Source organism: Gymnogyps californianus, chromosome 1 (genome assembly GCF_018139145.2).
Source record: "Gymnogyps californianus isolate 813 chromosome 1, ASM1813914v2, whole genome shotgun sequence".
Classification (NCBI taxonomy): domain Eukaryota; kingdom Metazoa; phylum Chordata; class Aves; order Accipitriformes; family Cathartidae; genus Gymnogyps; species Gymnogyps californianus.
In genome coordinates this window covers 30,576,643-30,598,837 of record NC_059471.1, presented here as the reverse complement: position 1 = coordinate 30,598,837, position 22,195 = coordinate 30,576,643, and the positions used below count along the sequence as shown (strand labels likewise).

General features: G+C 41.0%; 1 protein-coding gene across 3 annotated transcripts in view; it reads left to right on the top strand.

Moving 5' to 3' along the window:
* Nucleotides 1-22,195, top strand: part of FNDC3A (fibronectin type III domain containing 3A) — a 127,874-nt gene that overhangs the window by 74,220 nt on the left and 31,459 nt on the right. For all 3 annotated transcript variants that reach the window (XM_050895290.1, XM_050895298.1, XM_050895307.1), the window contains exons 5-10: nt 1,929-2,166; nt 4,706-4,978; nt 7,079-7,137; nt 15,971-16,128; nt 17,311-17,370; nt 21,451-21,589. In XM_050895290.1, the coding sequence (XP_050751247.1) occupies nt 1,929-2,166; nt 4,706-4,978; nt 7,079-7,137; nt 15,971-16,128; nt 17,311-17,370; nt 21,451-21,589 (927 nt within the window). The remainder of the gene's footprint in view (nt 1-1,928; nt 2,167-4,705; nt 4,979-7,078; nt 7,138-15,970; nt 16,129-17,310; nt 17,371-21,450; nt 21,590-22,195) is intronic.

Genomic DNA, 22,195 nt, shown 5'->3' with positions numbered 1-22,195 from the left:
GTGTACATACTTTTATGTCTTCTCAATGTCATTGCATATGCATAGAGATTGTCATTCTACCGTTACACCAGAAGCATACAGCTGTGTCTACATAACTGTCTTTCTCAGTACAGTAGTGAAGTTTTGAAACAATTTCCTAGATCAACCTCACTTACCTTGCATTGGTTCAGCTAGCAGGATAATTTTGGGGTGTACGAATTAGATTGCTGTCAGAGAAAACAAAAGCAGAAGCTCTGTTCCAGATGTACCAGATGCACACCAACCCCTAATAGAGACATGGTAAAACCAGTGATTGATCCTCCAAGCAGCTCTCTGTCACGGACTTGGTGGAAGTGTTCACACCAGGGCATGGGACTAAATCTAGCCAAGCATAACACTCTTAAGCTTAAACAGTGGAGTTGAAAGCAGCTTGGCACTAAGTGCTTTGATCTGCTGATCTGCTCCTGTTGCACCAGGTTACTCGGTGTGTGTGTACATGTCCCCACCTCATTTCAAATGTCAGTGAAAACTTGTGTCATAGGGTTGCCTTGTCCCCTGCTTTTGAACGTAGTCATGATATTCCAGACTGCAGTCGTCTTCTCCCCCTTTTCTGGATAAATGTTTAATCCAAAAACTTACATTGCAGTCCCTGCTGTGGCATTATTTTACAGCATTTTACTACGAAGTGGAGAACAATTTATTCATTGGCATCCCAGACACTAAAGTTATTGACACCACGATACATACAAGTCAAATTACGCCAAGATCATCTCTAGATATTACCAAGTCATGTATTTTTGTGAATTTACCAGTAGTGATACAAACATCTAGAGAGAATAATGATGGCAGTCTTCCTTGTCTGTGATGTGCTTCAGACTCCTGTTTCTGGTCCAGTTGATGACCGACCCTCGTTTAGTGAAGAGCATTTTCTGCTTCAGTACTTTCTATAATACGTGCCTTTGTGCCCTGCTCTCCACCAGACCCCTACGTGCTACAGATCCCAGACATGCCATATGTACTGTGCACAGCGCACCTCAGCTCCATGCATCTTACATGACCACACTTACTCTCATCATGGGATAGCGTATGCTGCTTTTGTTTCTTTGAACTTCTAGCAACATTGCTAATGGCTGCACTCGGGTCCCTCAGCCGAAAGCTGTCCTGTCACATCTCCCAGTTGCCGTTTTTGCACAACAAGCCTCTTGGCACACCAGAGTCTGTCAGAGGCTGCCACAAAGGCCCCCGTTTTCTGAGTAGAAGCATGTGGCTTTCTTCAGGATGCAAGCAATTTTAACAGGCGGGGGGAGAAAATAAAAAAAAATTCTTTTTCAAAACTACCTTGAGTTGTGAAGGAGTCTTGAGAGGGCTGACTACCATCCTGCTAGTTTTTTCCTTTAACAGCTTGATACAGATGATGGCTGCTGCATGCTAACAGGTGCAGTATGGCAAGTGCCTCCTGGGTTAGTGTTGGTGGACTGAGTTGGGCACAGACCAAAGACCAGATGCTGTTGTGCCTTTTCTCTCACCATTTATGCAGAGTGAGGTCCGTCCACCCACCAAATCACTTCTAGGTAGCAATCTAATTGTTATACTGTAGAAAAATCCTAGGAGCAGTGTAGCATACAAGCAACGTGAATGAGGGTGGAAACAGGACCCTGAGGAGAAGCTAGGCTCATGCCGTAAATATACCTGGTTGTTTATAAGATGATGTTACAGTCAGATTTTTAACAGTATTTTTCCCCATCACATTGAGAAATCAATGGTATTGTTGCAGTTAATACACTTAACATAGATAGCCCTTTAGTTGTCCTGTCTTTTTTTTCTTATGCTCTCCTGTGTTCCTCTTCTCAAATTTAAGGGTTTTACTATTCCTAGTTTTGTTTATCTATAGACACATAGCTTTCAGACTGTCATTTCTCTTTTGGTGCATGGTGTCTCTCACTGTACAGGTTATTGAGGATAACGGTGTTCGAAGGGTTGTGGTGGTTCCCCAGGCTCCAGAATTTCATCCTGGTGGTCACGCAGTGATACACAGGCCTCCACATCCCCCACTGCCTGGCTTCCTTCCTCTTCCAGCCATGATACCCCCTCCACCACGTCATATATACTCACCTGTGACCGGAGCTGGTGACATGGCAACACAGTACATTCCACAGTATCACACCTCACAAGTATATGGAGATCTGGGTAAGTAGCTTATCGAATATTGCAAGTTCTGTCACAGGAAATAATGCTCTACTCAGTTCCTGCATCTGTTACGCTGATGTACAGGCTTTATCAAGCAAGACTTACAGCTTGAATGGGAGCTATACACAAAAGTTTTATGAGGATACCAGTCTTGTTTTTACTGAAGCTTATTATTCCAGAAGATCTTCTTTTAATTAATTTGATTTGTGTATTCAATGATCCATTAAACATACAGATTATTTCTTACGTGTATCAGTTATAGATTTGCCCAGGAAAGCAATACAGGAAGTGTTTGTAGTGATTCAGCTGATGCCTTCCCCTGAGATTCAGCATTTAAATCCATACCTGAGCACTGTTCTGAGATCTCATGTCTTGCACATATCCTGTTTGAAGCATAAAACAGGAGTTCTTAGTATTGATTATGGAAAAAAAGTTTCCTATTTTTCATAAAACTGTATGCATTTAGTCCAATGTCTGTATTGGTGCCACGAACCTAAACTTAATACTGTGGTTGAAGTTGTCTTTTTGGTAGTGCTATTGACATCTGCCTTTATGGTTTAGTGGCAGAGTGTCTGTGTGTACTAACTCAGGGGTTGGGTTGTTGGATTAATATTTACATTTCTGGTAGACTTGCTTTTCTTAGATAAACTTCTGCGATAAGGCAGGTGCCGACCTTGAAAGACTTTGAGAGCAATGCCAGGTTGCTGTTTTTAGAGAAAGAAGATAGAAGCTATGGAGGGGGAGACCAAACACAACTTTGTCATGTCACTGCAGATGCGTAGATTCTCAGCGTTCTATGATACTACTGAAATAATCAAAAAATATCCTCCGTATAGTCACTGTGCTTGAACAGTCATGATGTACAAAGCTGTCAGATAAGAATATACTGATGTCTTGATCTTCCTGGAATTCTTGGTGTTTCTGTATTCTTAAGTTGTACTTTATTTCTTCCTTGCACTACTTTGATAACAGTATATTATTAGGTGCTCTTTGGGTGCTTATTTATAGTTTTATTAATTTCTTGGTTTCCTGTAGATGGCAGTTGTTTGCTTTTAGTTTGCTAAATTAAGAAATTGGAGTATAATTAAATGCATAAAAGAGAAAGGATACTTCTTAATAGAATAATATTTTTTAGATTTCTGCTGCTAGGTTATATCCCTTTAAATATTAATTCAGTGATAATTTGCTAAACTGCCAATGTAAAAAAAAATTTGATAAAGTGGGATTCTTTGGTTTTGCTTTGTTTGTTAAATATATATGTAAGATGCCCTTGGATTTAGGGAATTAGAAGACATGGGATGCTTTAATTTGTTATATTTGCTACAAATTTCGTATTTACTTCTGGACCACTGACTTCGGCTATGGCTTTCAGAAGTCAAAGCCCGCAGTTAGAGTCTTATATGCGGAATCTGAATTTAAGGGGAAAAAAAACCCAGAAGCGCTTACAGTGTGGTAGTTCTCTAACAAGAGCAGCAAAATCTCTAATGGTAGTGAAAATCAAATTTCTAAATAGTCACAGCTTATTTAGTAGTCCTCTGTCAAATTTTCTGGGAATTAAGCTGACCTAAAAAACCAGAAACCGGAAAGTTCTCTAGTTTTGTGATTTTTGTCCTTCTTGGAAGGAAGTTTTTATTTGACCTTGGTTTCTGTACTTCCTAGCACATAGGAATAACAAATGATGAACTTCATTGTTCAGACTGAGTGATCAGACTTACCTGAAAATGGATAAATTCTATGCTGGTTTTGAAGGATGTATTTTTTTGAAAGCTTTCATCATTTATCAGATAGGGTTACACTGAGGAAAGAGTTGGTGCCATGTGGTACACGGTTTTAAAGTCTTGAGTCAGTAAGCTGTTTCTAAGCATAAAGGTGAAATGGATAAAGATGTTAGAATTGGACGGAAAAGTTCACCAATCTGCAGTTTAATTTTTTTCATTAGCCTGGTACTGACTTTTTTTCCAAAGCCACGTTCTGACTTAGAGATGGGACTTTGGCAGCAATGCCTCAGGTTACTGTGTACAGGTATAGTGTACTTACAAGACCTAGCCGTACTATCTTCAGTCTTTTAGTGTCTTTCAGTTGCCCTATGCTTTTGTGGGGTTTTTCCCTGTTGATTTCTGCTGAAGCACCGTTAAAGTAATAGAGCTCTAGTTGCGTTCCAAAACTTAAAACTTCTGTATTTTTTATTCAGCATTAGAGCAAACCTCCTCCCATGTAATAAGGTAGCACGTTTTTTCTGTGTTGACTTTATCCTGTACCTTACAGCTCAAGGAAGATTATAGAAACATTTTAAGAATAATTTTTAAGTAGAAAAAAGATGTGGGAAGAAAAGATTACTCTTTCTCCCCTAACATGTTGTTAGTGTCCAATTAGTGTGTATCAGTTTACCTGCTGGACACTTCAGTTTTCCAGTAGGAGTGGAGATGTGATTTTACACACAAGTGCGCACTTAATGCACCTAGCATTTTTAAATAGATTTTTAATTACATTCTGTTCTTAGTGATTATTTTTAATTTTTTTCATCTTTACTTTTGTTTAGATCCTCTGCCTGCTCATGGAAGATCCAACTTTAGAGACGAAAGGTCCAGTAAAACATACGAAAGGTTACAAAAAAAATTAAAAGATCGACATGGAACTCAGAAGGATAAGTTAAACAGTCCTCCATCATCTCCTCAGAAATGTCCTTCTCCTACAAATGAACATAATGGACTTACAAAAGGACAGGATGCGGCTGGTATAAGCACAGGTTCTACCAAAAGCAAGTCTTTGGGTAAAGGAAAAAGCAATTCTCAGACAGACACAGAAGTAGAAGGTAAGTGTTAACATACATTATGTATATATGTATATATAATGCAAGTCCAGTGTCTGGCTGAGCATAGCATTTGTAGACAGAACACCACACTTTGACAATCTTGAAGTTGAGTAGTAGCCCATAACTGCCCTGACTTATATAGAATGGAGTTAAGGGCAATCGACGTGCTCGTCACATTGGAACGATGGGCCTAAGAGAACAAAACTACTGACATGCAAATCTCCACGTAGATTTGAGCAAATCTTATTAGCCATACTTCATAACACTGTTTAAAGAAAGATCTGTGCTTTGTCCAGAGTTAGCAGTGCTTACATTTTAAGAAATCGCTGAATATAGATGGCCTGCTTGATATTGCAGAAAACATGGAAAGAACCAGATGTCTGATACAGGAAACCTACGTTCAACTAGTTAAAGAGGAATATTTTGTAAAGGAGATACTGTTGTTCTATAAAATCCACATAATGCCTGTCCCTACCAACTCATTATTGAAAGGCCTTTGTAGAAAAAGAGTGGTCCTCACACTATCCGTGTGAGTTCATGTTTTCTAAGACACTACCATAGGGAGTGTGTTTATTATTAATACCTTTATTTCACTGGAAAGCTTGTGGTCTCATAAATGGACTGAATTCACTCAGTCTTGGTCATACAGTCGTTGTCAAATCTGATGATGTGCCACTATGCAACTTTCAGGTCACTGGCATAGCACTTCACATTCAGAACATCACAGCACACAATGTCAAAGACTTTTCACCAGCCAAGTACAATTTTCTCAGAATAGGGAGCTGTAACTAGTGATGCTGAGGGAAACAAACCATGGTTTTCTCAACTCACTGAAGTTTGCTTTGAGGTGATGATTTTGTGCCAATGTATATTAGATTGCTGTAAACCAAAAAGAATGTGAAGAAATTACGTCTAACCAAGACTAGGAAATCTCAACCTACAAGAGCTGTTTAAAAACATATGTAGATGATACCCTGTGAAAGCTTAGGACCAAGGGACGTCTTTGAGATACAACCTGAATTCGGAAGTTGGGAACTGTTGCTCCAAACTTGAATGAATACTTGTCACTGTAGTTCCAGAGTGGCATTTGTCTTGGTTTCAGTTTACTTTCTGTCAGTTAGTATTTATCTGTATTAACTTTAGCAAGGCACAGGTGATAAAATGTACTGTTGCTTACATATGTTAGGAAAATTATGTTAATGGTTCCTTAGAAGTATTTTATATGAAAAATGGAAAAGTCCACTTTTCAAAATTATTTAATTCAGGAAACATTTGGGAAAATTGTGTACTGTGACTTAGACTTGTAATAACAAACAGAAGTCAGAAATATATTTAATTAGTTTCAACAGCATAAACTGTCTTAAAAATATAAAGTTATAAATAGATTTGACCTATGTTTTTTAAAGAATTTTGTCAGGCTTTGTTTTTCTTTTATTTTTCTTTTTAGTTTAAGGCAGGTTAAGTGAATTAATAATGCCTGGCCACACCTTCAAAACTGAGTAGCCTGTTCACTTACACTATTGAGATAATAAAATTTTAATATTGTGTGGGGAAAGCACATAAAACACTTTCTATAAACTTTGAGTCCCTTATAAAGCTCAGCTGTACCTTCAGCTGAAAGAAAACACCTTAGATTCTTTTCCTGAGATGTAACTGAAGGCTAAGCTAAAGTTTGCCCTTGCAATTGAGGGAGGCCAACAATGTTACCAGTAGTCTTCCAGCTGATGTGCAATGACTTATTTAACTACTGTAACTTGACTGCATCTACATCCAAAGTGAGATCTATAGGAAATATCTCAGCTAAGAGTTTAAGTTCTCTAGAGCAGTAGTTTGTTTAAAGTTATACATTAATAAAAGGTAACCAGGCTTTCTGTATTCCGTAAGTCATAGAACAGATTTCAAAATAGTTTTATATGAACAACTTCTTTGGGAGCTTTTTTGGTTTTATGTTGCCCTGGATGAATGCAAATTGGCAAGGTGTTCTATTTTATAAATATTTTAGTCTATGTGCAGTTGTTGAATTTGAAGAGCTATTCCAGTGTAAAGTCACTGAACAGTATTCATGGGTACTTCTTGTTTGCTTTGATTTTGTTTTTTAAGAAAAGGATGAAGAAACAAAAGCACTTGAAGCACTTCTTTCTAATATAGCCAAGCCAGTGGTAAGTAAATGAAGCTTTCCATAAAATCATAATGTATCTGTTGCTATTTTACACAGTTACACCACCTCCTTTTCTCTCTCCAAGTTTAAAGGATCTTTAACTTTCTGCACTAAAGAAAACTCGCTTAACTTCCAGTCAGTGAAATGTAAATGACGAAAGTAATTTTTAGTATATTAACATTTATGAAGCTAAAATTGTCTTGATACGTATTATGTGGAATTCTTCTTCTTGGCCAGTCTGTGATATCTCAGTATTAACAGAATTATAAAAAATATATATAGAAAGAGCTTGTAATGTTGCCAGTAACATAATGATGATGCTTAACATAAGATGATGCTTAACATCATCTCTTACTGTAAAATCTGTTCTCAATGTACTGTAACATTGTTTAGTTTTAAATGTTCCGGAAACAATTTTACACACCAGATATCTCTAGGCATGAGAGAGACCTGGCGAGGTTTTGGAAACCTCACCAAAAATGAGGTTTTGGAAAACCTTATTTGAAAAGTAAAGAAAAATTAAGAGTCTCTGGCACCTCCAGGGAAGAGACATAAAATTTGCCAAGGAAGATGACTGTCAGCAGTGGGCTTCTGACTTACCTGCTTGAAAATCTACCAATTTCTTTTCAGTTCGTAAAACTGTAATTCATAATTCTGCATAGACACACTTTAAAGCGCTGTTGCCAAATTCAGTAGTTTCTTGCATTTTAGAGCAGGCCTGTGTTCTTTTCTTTCATCATCTGGACCTTCCCTGGTCCTAACCTTTCTGTGAGGATTTACACAGCTTTTCCAAAAATCTGCACCTCAATCCTCAGTCCACCAGCTTGCCTGAGTAAAAACAATCTGTGTTCCCTATTGTAAAATACAAAAAGTCCATGGAACTGAAACTCCAGGAGGAGCTTGCCATGGGTTTGTCCAGTCAGCCAGCTACTTCCTCCATAATCAGGCACCCTGCTTTTCATCCTTTGTCAGTCCTCAGCTTACCACACCACACGTGCACACACTCACACACACACACTTCACATAACTAATTAAGAAGAGGAAACTTTTATGGAAGGAAGGACATACAGAGAGAAGAAGATGAGGGGTCAGATGGAATGATCATCGGACTTCCAGCACTGCCATTGATCAGCTACATACCTTCTCCCCTTTACCTCCCAGACAACCTGGCCCTGGTTTTAGTGCCCCAGTCTTGATTATTCTTTCATATGTTGCTTTACAGCCTGGTGAGGAGAGGCTGAGAGAGCTGGGACTATTTAGCCTGGAGAAGAGAAGGCTCAGGGGGGATCTTATCAATGTATGTAGATGTCTGCAGGACAAGTGCAAAGAGGATGGAGCCAAGCTCTTTTCAGTGTGCCTAGCGTCAGGACCAGAGGCAATGGGCACAAACTGAAACACAGGAGGTTCCCTCTGAACGTCAGGAAACACTTTTTTGCTGTGAGGATGACTGAGCACTGGCACAGGTTGCCCAGAGAGTCTGTGGATACTCCCTTTTTGGAGATACTGAAAAGCTGTCTGGACATGGTTCTGGGCTGCTGGTTTTAGGTGACCCTGCTTGAGCAAGGGGGTTGGAACAGATGACCTCCAGGAGTCCCTTCTAGTGTCAACCATACTGTGATTCTATGGTGCTCCAAGGGCTGAGCAGGGATTGTAATTATAGAGGAAGTCCTGAATGCTTGGTGTCCTGCTGTGTCCAAGCATCAGAATGGGTTAACATGTCTTCAGTGTCCCTGTGTCTTTGGTGGCTAAGCAGCATGGAGGTGGAAGCTGTCTGAATCAAATCCTGTAAGAAAGGGTTGAGAGAGCTGAGATGAAGAAATGGAGAGGAGTTAGCTGATCCTAGCTGTTGCTGTGGTGTAGGTAGTAGCTGGGACAGTCAAGTTCAGTAGCACTTAACAGGATGACCGTGGCAATTGGAGCTAGTGGAGGGGCAATAAAAAGAATTTTTGGAGAAGAAACGGGGACTGAAAAGAAAGCTTAGGGAGATTAAGGTGTGGGGGAGAAAGGAAGTGAGTGGAGAAGAGAGCTCTGACAAGGAGCACAGGTCCAAAGGACAGTCAAGACTTGAGAGATCCTAAAATAGATGAAGAGTCTAAGATGAGAAACTGAGATCAGGAACAAACAGAATAGTAGGTGTGAACTATTGGAAGAACAAGATGGAGAGCAAGTAGCTTTTCTGTTTGTTATTTTTACAAGCAGACTGATAACGAAAGGGTGATGGGAGTCTGAATGTCTCGTTAGTAAGATTGAGAGTAGTGGGGATAGTGGGCAGTAGTAGCAATAGAGTGAAACCACCTGAGAAAGATGAAGATTAGTGAGACAAGGATATCAGAACTTTATTGAGAGACTAAAGGGCTGAAGTCTGGGGTGGAGTAAACAAGGAGTACAGAACAGAATGAAGAACTGTAGATTAGGACCAGACTTCAGGAAGCTGGAGAAAAAGGGTCAGAAGGCGTTACGGCTGTAAGAAATGAATGTAAGTCTACATCTGATAGCACTGATTTTTATCCATGACCTGGAATGTAATCCAGCTTTCCCACATCTCATCTTTCTTTTGACAGCAAGTACCTGCAAAGTCCTACCAGCAGACGTTTTGTTTTGCTGCCTGTTGTTTCACTGCCCAGCTATGCATCTCATCTCCACAGATGTTAGCAAACACCTATTGCTATCACTCTATTAGATCAAGCAATAGAGACTTGTGCAGTGGATCTGAAGGCTCCAGGCTTGCTGTAGGATGATGCCAGACAGAATTTAAGGGAGTCATTTGCTATTAAAATATATATATAAAAATATAAATTATATATATACACACACATATTCTAGGAAAATATGCATCAAAATACTGTTAGAAGAATTCTATTCCATTCTTGAAGTGAAGCAGGAAAGATTTTGTGCTAATGCTGGTCCATTGTGTTCAAGATTACAATCGCCTTTTGGTTTTGGTTGTTTGTTTTTTTTTTAACACAGCAACATGCTGTTCCTTCTGTATGATCCCTGCCGTTCACTGTACAAAACATACCTGCTTTGGGAATGGATCAGGGCTGTGTAGCTAGAGGGACTGGTGTCTTTGACCCCTTTTGACTCTGAGTCATGAGAGTCTGTCCCAACAAGGGAGCATGTGCCTAGTTTAGCCACATACAGCATCAGAATGGATGCAGAAACAAATTTTGCTGAATGGTTAGCTTATTGCAAGATAGTGCTGTCACTGGGGCGTGCTGGACAACAGCGTTCCCAGCGGCTCTCAGGTCATGAGTGCCCTTCTTAAGTTTGTGAGAATGTGGATGATCCTTTCTATCCTGACTAGAAGTATGGGGACCAGTTCCCTACAAGAAGTGTGCGCAGTCCTCTGCCAGTGGTCAGGGCATACAGGATACCATCCAAGTCGGGATGTCATCAGTGGCTGCATTGCAAAGGGGAATGACAACTCTGAGCTTCCTGGGGTGGTTAGAGTGAGACTGTGAGAAGTATGATCAACAGGTGGTGTCTTCTGCTGTGTTGCTAATGACATATGAAAAAGCAGCAGAGTGCCAGTACTGTCTTGTTTTCTTTCACTTCCTTCCACCCTCAACACTCACCCGTCCATGCGTTTTAGGCAAGCATGCTATTGCCCCTCCCCACCATGTCCTTACTTGAACGTCATTGCATGTAGCTGTGTGCCTACAAGTGATCTCTTTACAGACCTCAGAAGACATCACAGGCTTAGGCAGTAGTAGTCTGCTGCAGACTAGACAGTGTACACGAGGCAAAAAGCCAAACTTCCAGCACTTGGAGAGGCTTATGCTTTGCGAAGGCAAGAGACTGTCAGGGCTGTGGGTGGGTGGAAGACTAGCTGATGTTGCAGCTTGGGGGAGTGTGATGTGATAAGAAAAAGAGAGGCTGTGTTACCTACTTAGGCCTTGCAGGATCAGAAGCAACCCTCCCACAGTTTCGCCAAGGAAACATTTTTCTCACCCTCCCACAAGTGAACCAGGAGACTGTTTTTTCACACCTTCTGTTTGTAGTTCTCATCAGAAATATTCCTGTAGGTTTTCAATTAATGTTTTGCTTGAAGCACTCATTGTGGGGATTGTGCCGTGATGCTCTTCCTGATGGATCATCAACACCCTGTTCCCTGGTTGAACTTCCATGCTGGCACAGGCGATACTGGATACTGGCTGTGGTGGTGGTCATATGATCAGATGATCATACAGGTGCTGTCCAGTACAGTGTCCATTGCACCGTATCCTGCTCCAGAAGGCCTGGAGTAGTGCTGAGGGCTGTGACCTGTCCTGGGCTGTCCCATGTCTTAATGCCCAGGTCTAGGGTGTGCACATCTAAATCAAGTGGTGGGCTCCATGGTGTGATTTCATTCACACATCTCTTCCAGTTCTGTGCAGTATGGGGCACATCAGCTTTGCTGCCTCCAGACTCCCATGAGGTGTTTTTATGAACGTATTCTCGTTTTTTTCAACTTTTCCCGGTATTGATCCCCCATCCTTTCATACATGGCAGTGTTAAGTCAAGTTGGTAACGTGGTACTGCCACCAGATGACCCTTCTACTTAGGGAGGTCTTGAACTTTTTATACCAAGATGTAAGTTGGAGTGGTTCTGCAGGTTGCACCATGCTGAGTCTTCAGCGTTTGAGCAGAGTCTTCACCAGCTGTCAAGTCCATTAACCAAATAACAAAGCAAGCAGAAGAGAAGACAAGGGGACCTGAAAAGGCAAAAGCAAAATGAAGAATGGAGCAGAAGGCTGAGTATTTAATAAGGAGAGGCAATAGGAATTCAGAATTTGAGGGCTGGTTATATAGCATGTAAATCCCTTCAGAGGGCATCATGTTTTGTGGTTCATGCATGTTCTGTGTATGCTTGTGGGCTTTTAGAATGTCATGCACCTCACTCACCAGTTAAGTACATTGTGTCACTGTGAATGCAATCCAGTTTGCTCATCCTAAAACTGCTCTTTTGTTTGACCCAAATGGCACGTGTAATATAGTTGATGAGGAGATTCACTTTTGCAAGCTGAACTGCTAATGAAGACGTACCCACCTCTTAGTTTCCTCAGTACTGGGGCCTGACTCAAGTATTGTACTCTGCTTTGCAGAAGCACACAGTGCCCAGAGCTGCAACCAAAATCAATTGGAGCTGCTTGAATAAGCACACAAAGTAATAAGTAATGCCAAGTTTTCTGAAAGAGCCACTCCTGAGTGTCTCAGGGCACCTAAGAATAGCGGATTCTTCAGATCTTCACCTTTTGTTCTTCAAAAATACTTTTTTCCTCCTTACATCGCAGAGATTTTTTGAAAATATGCTAGTGTTTTGTGCAGGAGAACTGATGCGAATTTCTGAAACGTTAGTAATTCTTTTCCATAATAGAGCTCTGGCTAGTGTTCAAAAAGTCAAATATTGGGATATTATTGAATAGCAAGGATAAAGGACAATATTGAATAATTGCTTCTTAGTGAAGAAATTAGTAATTACTGTCATATGCTTGCATCATGTGAAGCTGGAGTTTTGTGTTAACATAGTATATGCTGATGTAATCTAAGACTGCCATAGTGCATATACACAATAGAGAAAAGTTTTTTACAGGGAATCTTCATTTTATCAATTCTTAATGTTTTAATACTTTGCTTTTGTCCCTTATTAATAGTCTTGTGAGGAAGAATATAGTTGGACCTAAACTTCTCTTTAAGAATCATTCTCTTGGCTGGAAGTTGAATCTGAAAAGCAGTACCAACATAAATGAGTTGAAAAGGACTTAAATTACATTCTCTGATTCTCTCTTGTTAGTGCTTCCAGCTGTGATTTTTTATTTTTTTTAGCAAGTGAGAGTGGTTGAAAATACTCATACACCTATATGTGAATTTACTGAAAAGCTCCAGAACTTAGGAAATATGTGACATCATATAGAGTATAGGTCCAGAAGAAAAACTTCTATGTTACTCAGTCCCACTCCTACTGCCTTTCTTCTTTTTGTCTGATTACTGACCCCTCATGCATGAACTGTATTTCTGGGGATCCCGCACTCCCCCACTGCCGTTCTCTGGAGTTGCGGAAAAGAAGAAGGTAGCAACTTCAGTGGGATTCAGGTGTATGAGGTACAGGGTTGGAAATTACTTCCAATATTTATCCCTGCCAAAAAGGTAAGTGTTGTACCTCTTGTTCCTTTCTTCTGCCCATGAGCCCATTCTCCTAGGCCCTCAGGTATCCGCCTCTTACACTTGTTCCATAAGTAATTCACTCCCCAGTGCTCCTCAGCAGGGCTTCCTAGTTTAGGCTTGGCTTCTTTCAACTCCTTGGTTTAATGTGAGTGTAAACCACTGATGGGGAACCAGTGGTTTAACCTGACCACCTGGTTTATTGCAGACCCCTCAGTTTCACTGGGCACCATCTACTGGGCCCAGTGATTTTGGTGTGGGTTGCAAATTTTCTAGTCCAGCAACAGGGTTACGTAAGATGGATATGGATGCTAACAGTCTTCAAATACATAAGAAACAACTGCAGAAAGGAAGGGAAGATCTAATGTTCAGCTCCATGGTGGCTAGGACTAGTAGGCTTAGCTGGTAGTAAGAGAGATATTGCTGGACATTAGGAAAAAAATTTCAACTGTTAAGGTAGCTAAACATAGGAATAGATAATCTTACAGTGGACCTACTAGTTCTGGAGCATAGTAGGTCCTCCAGGAACCTACACTTCTTTCCTTCAGTATCCCCTTCTGCCTTCTGCAACCCAGGAGGGAGGGATTAAGATTGTCTGAGAGGGAGCTTTTACAACCCCAGATGCTTCCCACAACTCTAAAGACTTCCAGAAATGCTAGAATTGTACTGAGGTGGTTGTAATTAGTGTAGTTTGTGACTGCATCAAGATTATAGTGGCATTTCTCTTACCAAATTTGAATTGTGTTTCCAAGAACTTCAGTGGGTAATCTTACTAGTGTTTGATCCCTTTCAGGATGTGATACACAGTCCTGTTAGCATATAAGGGCTTAGTGACATTATTTCCAAGGCATTGAGGCTCATCTTGTTTGGTTTTTCCACCTTTCTATTTGTCTGTTATCGGTAAGTCACCTCCTCTCTGCTTCATTCTTGAAATTGACCCATTCAGTTTTTTAGTTCAGTAGATCATAGCAATTTAAGAGCACCAGTTGTGAAGATAGCATTTTGATTCTGATACTCTGGTAATAGATTTCCAAAAGCGATTATTCCCAAAATAGAGATATATATATATTACAGTCATATTGTAAAACTAGTCATTTCATATAATGAAGTGTGTTTTCAATTCTCTTATGAAATGATTGGAAATAGTAGGCAGGTGCAACATATAAACCACAATAGCAGACATGCAGTAAACACCCACAAATTTCTAGACTTCCTTCTGTAACGAATCCTAAAAATTTGTAATCACATGCACACACCTGTGCACTCACCTACAGAAATATGAGCATCCCCAGCCCCTTGCAGTATGTGTGGGTTTCAAGCAGCACCCACTCTTCTGGGAGTGTGGGTGCCCCTAACTGCATGTCTCCTTTGGGAGACGTGGGTGCTTTAGCTTTGCATGTAACTGTGTTATTCCCTACAATCTGTTGTTCCCTACAATCTGCTAGTCCACAGGCCATTGAGAAGGCTCTCCACCAGGTCACATGTGCCCACCCAAGCTGTGGGTCCCTGCCTGCTGTACCCCGAACTGCTGTCGTACCAGCTGGGGTGCGGCTGCTCACGGCATCCATCGAGCCTGGATGGAGGCGGCAATGGCGGCAGGGCAATTTCTCGCACTGTCAGGCCAGGTTTTGATCATTGCTCTGTTCCACTCCAGCATCTTTTATCCCTGTTACGAATTTTCATGCTGCTTTTATACTTCTGAAGCTGATTACTTCTTCATTTCAGAAGTCTCTTTGTGATTCCCCAGTTACCGTTTAATCCACCTGATGGTCGCTGCCTTTAGCATGATGAGTCTGCTGGGGCAAACGCTTCTCAGACAGTTGGAGGTGTTGCATTCACACACACTGTTTATATTCATATTGCTGTCACACCAGCTGTTGTTATCCAGGCCTTTCTGCAAAGGGTGGGTTGTGCAGGCAAGTACCACCACAGGAATTCTTTAGGATGTTGCCTATATATATATGTATATGTACATGGACCTTGTGAGTACGCCTTCATCGCAAGCACCTGAGGTCAGAGTACATTATTAGATATGTTCTAATATTCTGTTCCCTAACAGAGTGCTAGATTAGAGCTTCAGGTAGTTGTATCCCTATTAATATCCTGATTAAAAAAAAATGTGCTGGGGTAGTTAACCAAATAGATTCCAATCTAATGGGAGAGTCTACTTGTCACAGTCATAATTATATGCTCAAAGCAAAGTTTCTTTATGTAGCTGTTACAGTAATGCCAGCCATTCTGGAGAAATTCCTGAGCTTCTATATATTTCATAAGAAAACCGAGTCGACAAGAAGGTATTAAAAAACCATAGTGTCAGTGACGTCAAAGAAAAAATGCCTGAAACATTGTCATGTAATGAAATGACTGATTTCACAATATATGCTTGCTGTCTCTTCTGCTTCACGAATGATACAGTTCATTTTTATGTAGCCCACTAGGTGGCATTCGTTACTTAGAAGTGTCTTTGTACTCAGCCCTGTGCCCTAGGATTGCAATTTTCTCATGACATTTCTTGTATTTCTAGCTTGATTTCATCTGTAAAAACTAGCTAGTAACTGTTATATCAGTATAAATACTCTGATACACTAATGGTATATGATTTTCTTCTCTCTTATTTGGTCCTTTGTGGCAAAGCAGCATTTATATACGATAGCATTTAAATGGCAGAGATCTCAAAAGTTGTATTTCTACAGGTATCAGACATTCAGGCAAGAACAGCACTGCTTATGTGGTCCCCTCCATCCAGTGATACCAGAGAAGACTCTGACAAGAACGACATACCAGAGGTTTATACTTACGAAGTGATGATTTCAAATACCGGAAAAGATGGAAAGTACAAAACTGTATACGTGTAAGTGTTCATTATTTTTATTTAATTGCTGTTGCATTGAATTATGTGGCTTAAAACCTCATAAAAATCTGCCTGTTGTCCGGAGATTTAAATAATTAACAGTTTTGTGCAACTTCTATTTTGAAATGAACTACCTTTTTCAGTAGAATTGGTTCTGGTTTATTACTGAAGTCTCTACCATCAACTAGAATGTAAAGACTTTGTTCTTAGATGTTGGAGGCATGTTTTAATATCGCTTAGCTGTATTTCAACCAGGTGCACTAGAAAGTATGGGTTCTCGAGTAGTGAGAAATACAAATTGTATTTGTAGTTATTTACTTCAGCACATGCTTCTGCTCTCAGGAAAGTTATCTCTCCCTTCCCTGAAAATGCTCTTGGTGAGAGACAGTCTTAGGATACGAAAAAAAGTAAGTAGATGCACACAGAACACAACTCTAGCAGCAGCAAAACAAACAAAACTCTTGAATTGTTTCATTCCTAACACAATGGTTTTCAGTCAGTTTTTTGCAGCTTGGAGAAATATAACAGTAAAATTTACCACTAGGGGTGTAGAGCTCTCTAATAGTTATAAATCTTTGTATATAGGTGCTGTATCTTAGTCACCTTCCATGGATTTCTTAGGAGCAATACATGAATCACAAGTTGGATATCCCTGTCCTAGAAGCTAGAGGAAAAGAAATGAGCTTTGCTAATGTAAGCTGATGTCAGCAAAAGCAGACTAATTGATGTTACTTAGGTGCCTTTTCTGTTTACTAGGCTCTAACAAGTAGGTATATGCAGTCATGTACAGTTTTAGATAATCGTTTTTGCAAGGCTGAACTGAGCTTCTGTAGGCCCCAGTACTGTGATGTTTTTTTGTGTAATAACATACATGCATAGACATGCAGCTGGTCTTACTGAGTAAAGAGCAAAATAATTATTCTTTAAAAAACAAATGAACAAGCAAAACAACAACAAAAAGCCCTAAAACCACCAGGGCAAAAGAACAGGAATCAAACACAAGAAGCCCCTAAAATTCAAAGATAAATGCTTTTACATTTGAGTGTATTTAGCAACAGAGACAGACTGTTAGCAAATACATTTCTTAGGAGTGTTAGGTGAATGGGTTAGATGGTATGTGTCTTTTTATAAATATATGCGATTCTGAAACAGTCTCTTGAAACAAATCATATCTCTTTCCAGTGGAGAAGAAAATAAAGTTACTGTAAATGATCTCAGGCCAGCAACTGACTACCATGCAAAGTGAGTATCTCCTTTTCTATTCATTAAATTCAGTGGAAATGTTTTAGAAGTTTCATTGTATCTGTGTATTTGCATAAGTCTTCAGAGATTGTCTTTATCGCTTCTCACCCTCCTTTGAGTCACAAATCAACATTTTTGGCTTAGCTGACCACTTAGTCCATTTTGGAAAACATAAGAGAAGATTGTTGCACTGCCATCCAGCATCCATACTCTTTCCTTCATGCCAGCACAGTGACCTTTTTCTGTCCTTTGAGCCAGGCACAGATGCTGCTTGCTTTCTTTCAATTTTCCACAAGCAGCAGAGGAAAAACCTTGCACAGGAAGGTGCTCACTGCTGGCCACCTGAAGGTCACCTTATGCTGTTTTTGCTTTGGTCCAGTAGACTGGTGAATCTGATCCCATACGTGTTACAAAATATGCCCCTAGCTGAATGTAATTCTACCCTTCTGGCAGAATTTGCTGCTTCGCTATGTCATACTGAAGAAATAGCATAGGATTGGAAAGATGTATTTAGGTGTTCTTCTTCCCTCCTTTTTTAAATATTGGAGGGTCATCTGGAGCTGAACTTGGCAAGGGAAGCAAAGAATAATAAGAAGGGCTTCTACGGGTGTGTCAGCCAGAAAAGGGAGGTCAAAGAAAGTGTACCCCTCCGCCCCCCCGCCACCATGAACACGAGTGGCAAACCGGTAACAACGGATGAGGAGGAGGCTGAGGTACTCAACAACTCTTTTGCCTCAGTCTTCACTGGCAGCCTCTCTTCCCACACCTCTCGAGTGGATGGACTGCAAGATGGGGACTGGGGGAGCAAAGTCCCTCCCACTGTAAGAGAAGATCAGGTTCGAGACCACCTGAGGAACTTGAACGTACATAAGTCTGTGGGACCTGACGAGATGCATCCCAGAGTCCTGAGGGAATTGGCTGATGTAGTTGCCAAGCCACTCTCATGATATTTGAAAAGTCATGGCAGTCAGGTGAAGTCCCTGGTGACTGGAAAAAGGGAAACATTGCACCCATTTTTAAAAAGAGTAGAAAGGAGGACCCTGGGAACTACCGACCTGTCAGCCTCACCTCTGTGCCTCGGAAGATCATGGAACAGATCCTCCTAGAAGCTATGCTAAGGCACACGCAGGACAGGGAGGTAATTTGAGACAGCCAGCATGGCTTCACCAAGGGCAAGTCCTGCCTGACCAACCTAGTGGCCTTCTACTATGGAGTGACTACATCAGTGGACAAGGGAAGGGCTATGGATGTCATCTATCTGGACTTCTGTAAGGCCTTGGATACGATCTCCCAGAACATCCTTCTCTCTAAACTGGAGAGAGATGGATTTGATGGATGGACTGTTCGGTGGATGAGGAATTGGTTGGATGGTTGCATTCAGAGAGTAGTGGTAAACAGCTCAATGTCCAGACGGAGATCGGTGACAAGTGGTGTCGTGTCCCTCAGGGTTCCATATTGGGACCAGTACTGTCTAATATCTTCATCAATGACATAGACAGTGGGATCGAGTGCACCCTCAGCAGATTTGGAGATGACTCCAAGCTGAGTGGTGCAGTTGACACACCTGAGGGATGGAATGCCATCCAGAGAGACCTGGACAAGCTCGAGAAGTGGGCCCATGTGACCTCATGAGGTTCAACAAAGCCAAGTGCAGGGTCCTGCACCTGGGTTGGGGCAACCCCCAGCATCAATACAGGCTGGGAGATGAGGGGATTGAGAGCAGCCCTGCAGAGAAGGACTTGGGGGTACTGGTGGACGAAAAGCTGGACATGAGCTGGCAGTGTGTGCTCACAGCCCAGAAAGCCAGCCATATCCTGGGCTGCATCAAAAGAAGCCTGGCCAGCAGGTCGAGGGAGGTGATTCTGCCCCTCTACTCCGCTTTCGTGAGACCCCATCTGGAGTACTGCGTCCAGCTCTGGAGTCCTCAGCACAGGAAAGACATGGAGCTGTTGGAGCAGGTCCAGAGGAGGGCCACAAAAATGATCAGAGGACTGGAACACCTCTCCTATGAAGAAAGGCTGAGAGAGTTGGGGTTGTTCAGCCTGGAGAAGAGAAGGCTCCGGGAAGACCTTATTGCAGCCTTTCAATATTTAAAGGGGGCTTATAAGAAAGATGGGGACAGACTTTTTACAAGGGCCTGTTGTGATAGGACAAGGGGTAACGGTTTTAAACTAAGAGGGTAGATTCAGACTAGGTATAAGGAAGAAACTTTTTACGATGAGGGTGGTGAAACACAGGAACAGGTTGCCCAGAGAGGTGGTAGATGCCCCATCCCTGGAGGTATTCAAGGTCAGGTTGTATGGGGCTCTGAGCAACCTGATCTAGTTGAAGATGTCCCTGCTTACTGCAGGGGGGGTTGGACTAGATGACCTTTAAAGGTCCCTTCAGACCTAAACTATTCTATGATTCTTGGTTTAAAAAAAAAAAAGATTGTATGAACACAGCAGTCTATAAATAGGTAACGTTATGAAGGCAGAAATGAAGGCCTCCTTAAAAGTACTGCCTTTTCAAGAAGTAATTGCAAGTGGAGAGTACCTTCTTAGAAGTGACTGAACGTCCAGCATGTGAGGGATTTGCCTCTCTTTACTGTGTGGAGAACCCCACACCTCCTGTGTGCCAGGCAGGATTTCCATTGTATGATAGCCTTGTGATTAGCATTTGCTCAAATGGGAGAGCTACTTTCCTGGTCCTTGGTGTGAAGGAGTCTACACCTCCTAGTGCTGTTTTCCAGGGTATTGTCCTGGTTGCCAAACCGGAAGCAAAAGAGGGTTGATCTGTTCTTATTACAGCCCTCATTTAATTTGGGCCCCTATATGGCCTGCAGCACAGGTTCAGGAGAAGGATGAATGGTAAATTGGCTCAAAGCTCTTTCATGTGCAAGTGTTCCCCTGTGATTTTGTTCCTATTTTTAGTAGTGTTTATGCACTTTACCCAATGATGTGTGAGTTGAAAATGCATGGAACATAAGAGTTAGAGCCTAGGACTCTTTTTTCCTATGTAAGTCCTTTTTTATCAGGCTACATTCAGATTCTTTCTTGCTTAATTCTGGTTGTTGTAGGTGATACATGGGAATAGGTGGCTTAGCCATCTAAGCTCTTCCTAAACAGAATTCTGCCAGTGCGAACACTGCCCCAAATCAGTGAAGATCAGAAAGACTAAACTATGGAGATAACTGACAAATTACATATTTCTAACTGTATGCAAGCACAGACAACTTTGTGTGCAACATTAGTCACTGTTCAAATGTCTCCCTCTCCCTGTTCATGAAATCTCCAAAGTCAAATTTCCTGTGAGTCACTGTTCATGCAACAAGAACATATAAGGACTTTTGCATCTTCATAAGCAGGCAACCCAGATCTTATACCAGTGATCAGAGGAAAGGGTTTTTTTGGTTTTTGTTTTTTTCCTTCAAAGGAACAGATGAGTCAAAATAAAGTAATGTGCCCGTTCACCCAAGGAAGAGACAAGGCATAGCTACACAGCTGGGGGGACAGGGGGAGGCCAGAAGATAATCCTGTATTTCCTTTTGGAGACAAGCTGTTAGAAAAACAAGCCATTTCTCTTTGAGACAGAAGCAAGAATTCACTCTTCTGAAGTACATGGAGAGTTAGTTCATAGCCTTCCTAAAGGAAAGGACAGGGTGAACAGACTCAGCAAGGTCTTGAAGGAGTGCAGAGGATACTCTGAAAATATATCAACAGCTTCATTGTGCTCATCTGACAAAAGCGCTTGCAGGAGAAGAATTATTCATAATATCAGTTAATATATCTACAACAGATAATGAGCCTGCAAGATGTTACCATTATTTCCCAACCAAAGTACAGCAAATAACCCACATATTTCAAATGTAATTGTGAGACTAAAGCTGACTGATAGTAATGATGTACATCCAAAGTAAAGGACTGTTTTCTTTCGCGTTACTTCTATTGTCCAAGATGCTTCCACCAGTTATTTATTTATAACAGTGATATTTTAATAATGAGGTAGCAAGCAGTAACTTAATTCTGAATACTCAGTTTTCTTTGGAAACCGTATATACAGAATTTGAAGGAAAATGTTACTGGCTCTTTTCCACTTTAGAGTCCAAGTAGAATGCAATTGTGTAAAGGGGAGCCCTTCAGAAGCAGAGAGTTTTACCACAACGAGTTGTGAACCTGACACTCCAAATCTGCCCAGGATAACTAATCGGACCAAAAATTCTCTTACTCTGCAGTGGAAGGTAAGAATTCCTTAACAGCCTTTAAAATAAATATTTTAAACTCTTGAGAATTGTTTCAGATTTGTCAATAAAATGCCAGTTCATTGAAATGGAAAATTTTTGTCAAACTTGCTAATTTCAATCACAGTTCCATGACTGGAAATAGATGTACTGGCTTAAATGTGGACTTCAGTAAAAAGAGAAGGATTCCCAGAAAAGCAAGGAGCCTTTGTAGATAAAGTTACTGAGTTCCATTCCCCTACTGTACTGTGGAACCAATTCCTTTCTCTGTCATTGAACATAGGCTTGTTTGTGCAAAGCAAATTAATTGGTCTGGAAAGACTGAGATTTAAGCAGACCTGCAATCTAGCTGCTCAGAAAAATACTGTAGCATTTTACACTGCTGCCAGAATACTTTTTCAAGGTCTAAATTAAAAAACAAAACCATAAACATGATACAAGCATTCATTGGATGGAAACTGAACTAGGACTGTCTTGGCAAGTGAAACAGTCATATAAGGGGACCATCATTTGCCCTCCACTGGTCTTGTCATGATTTGACCCATACATGCATTTTTTTCCTTAAGTGGTCTTGTATCCAGTTAGAGCTCTAATTTTCTTCTTTTC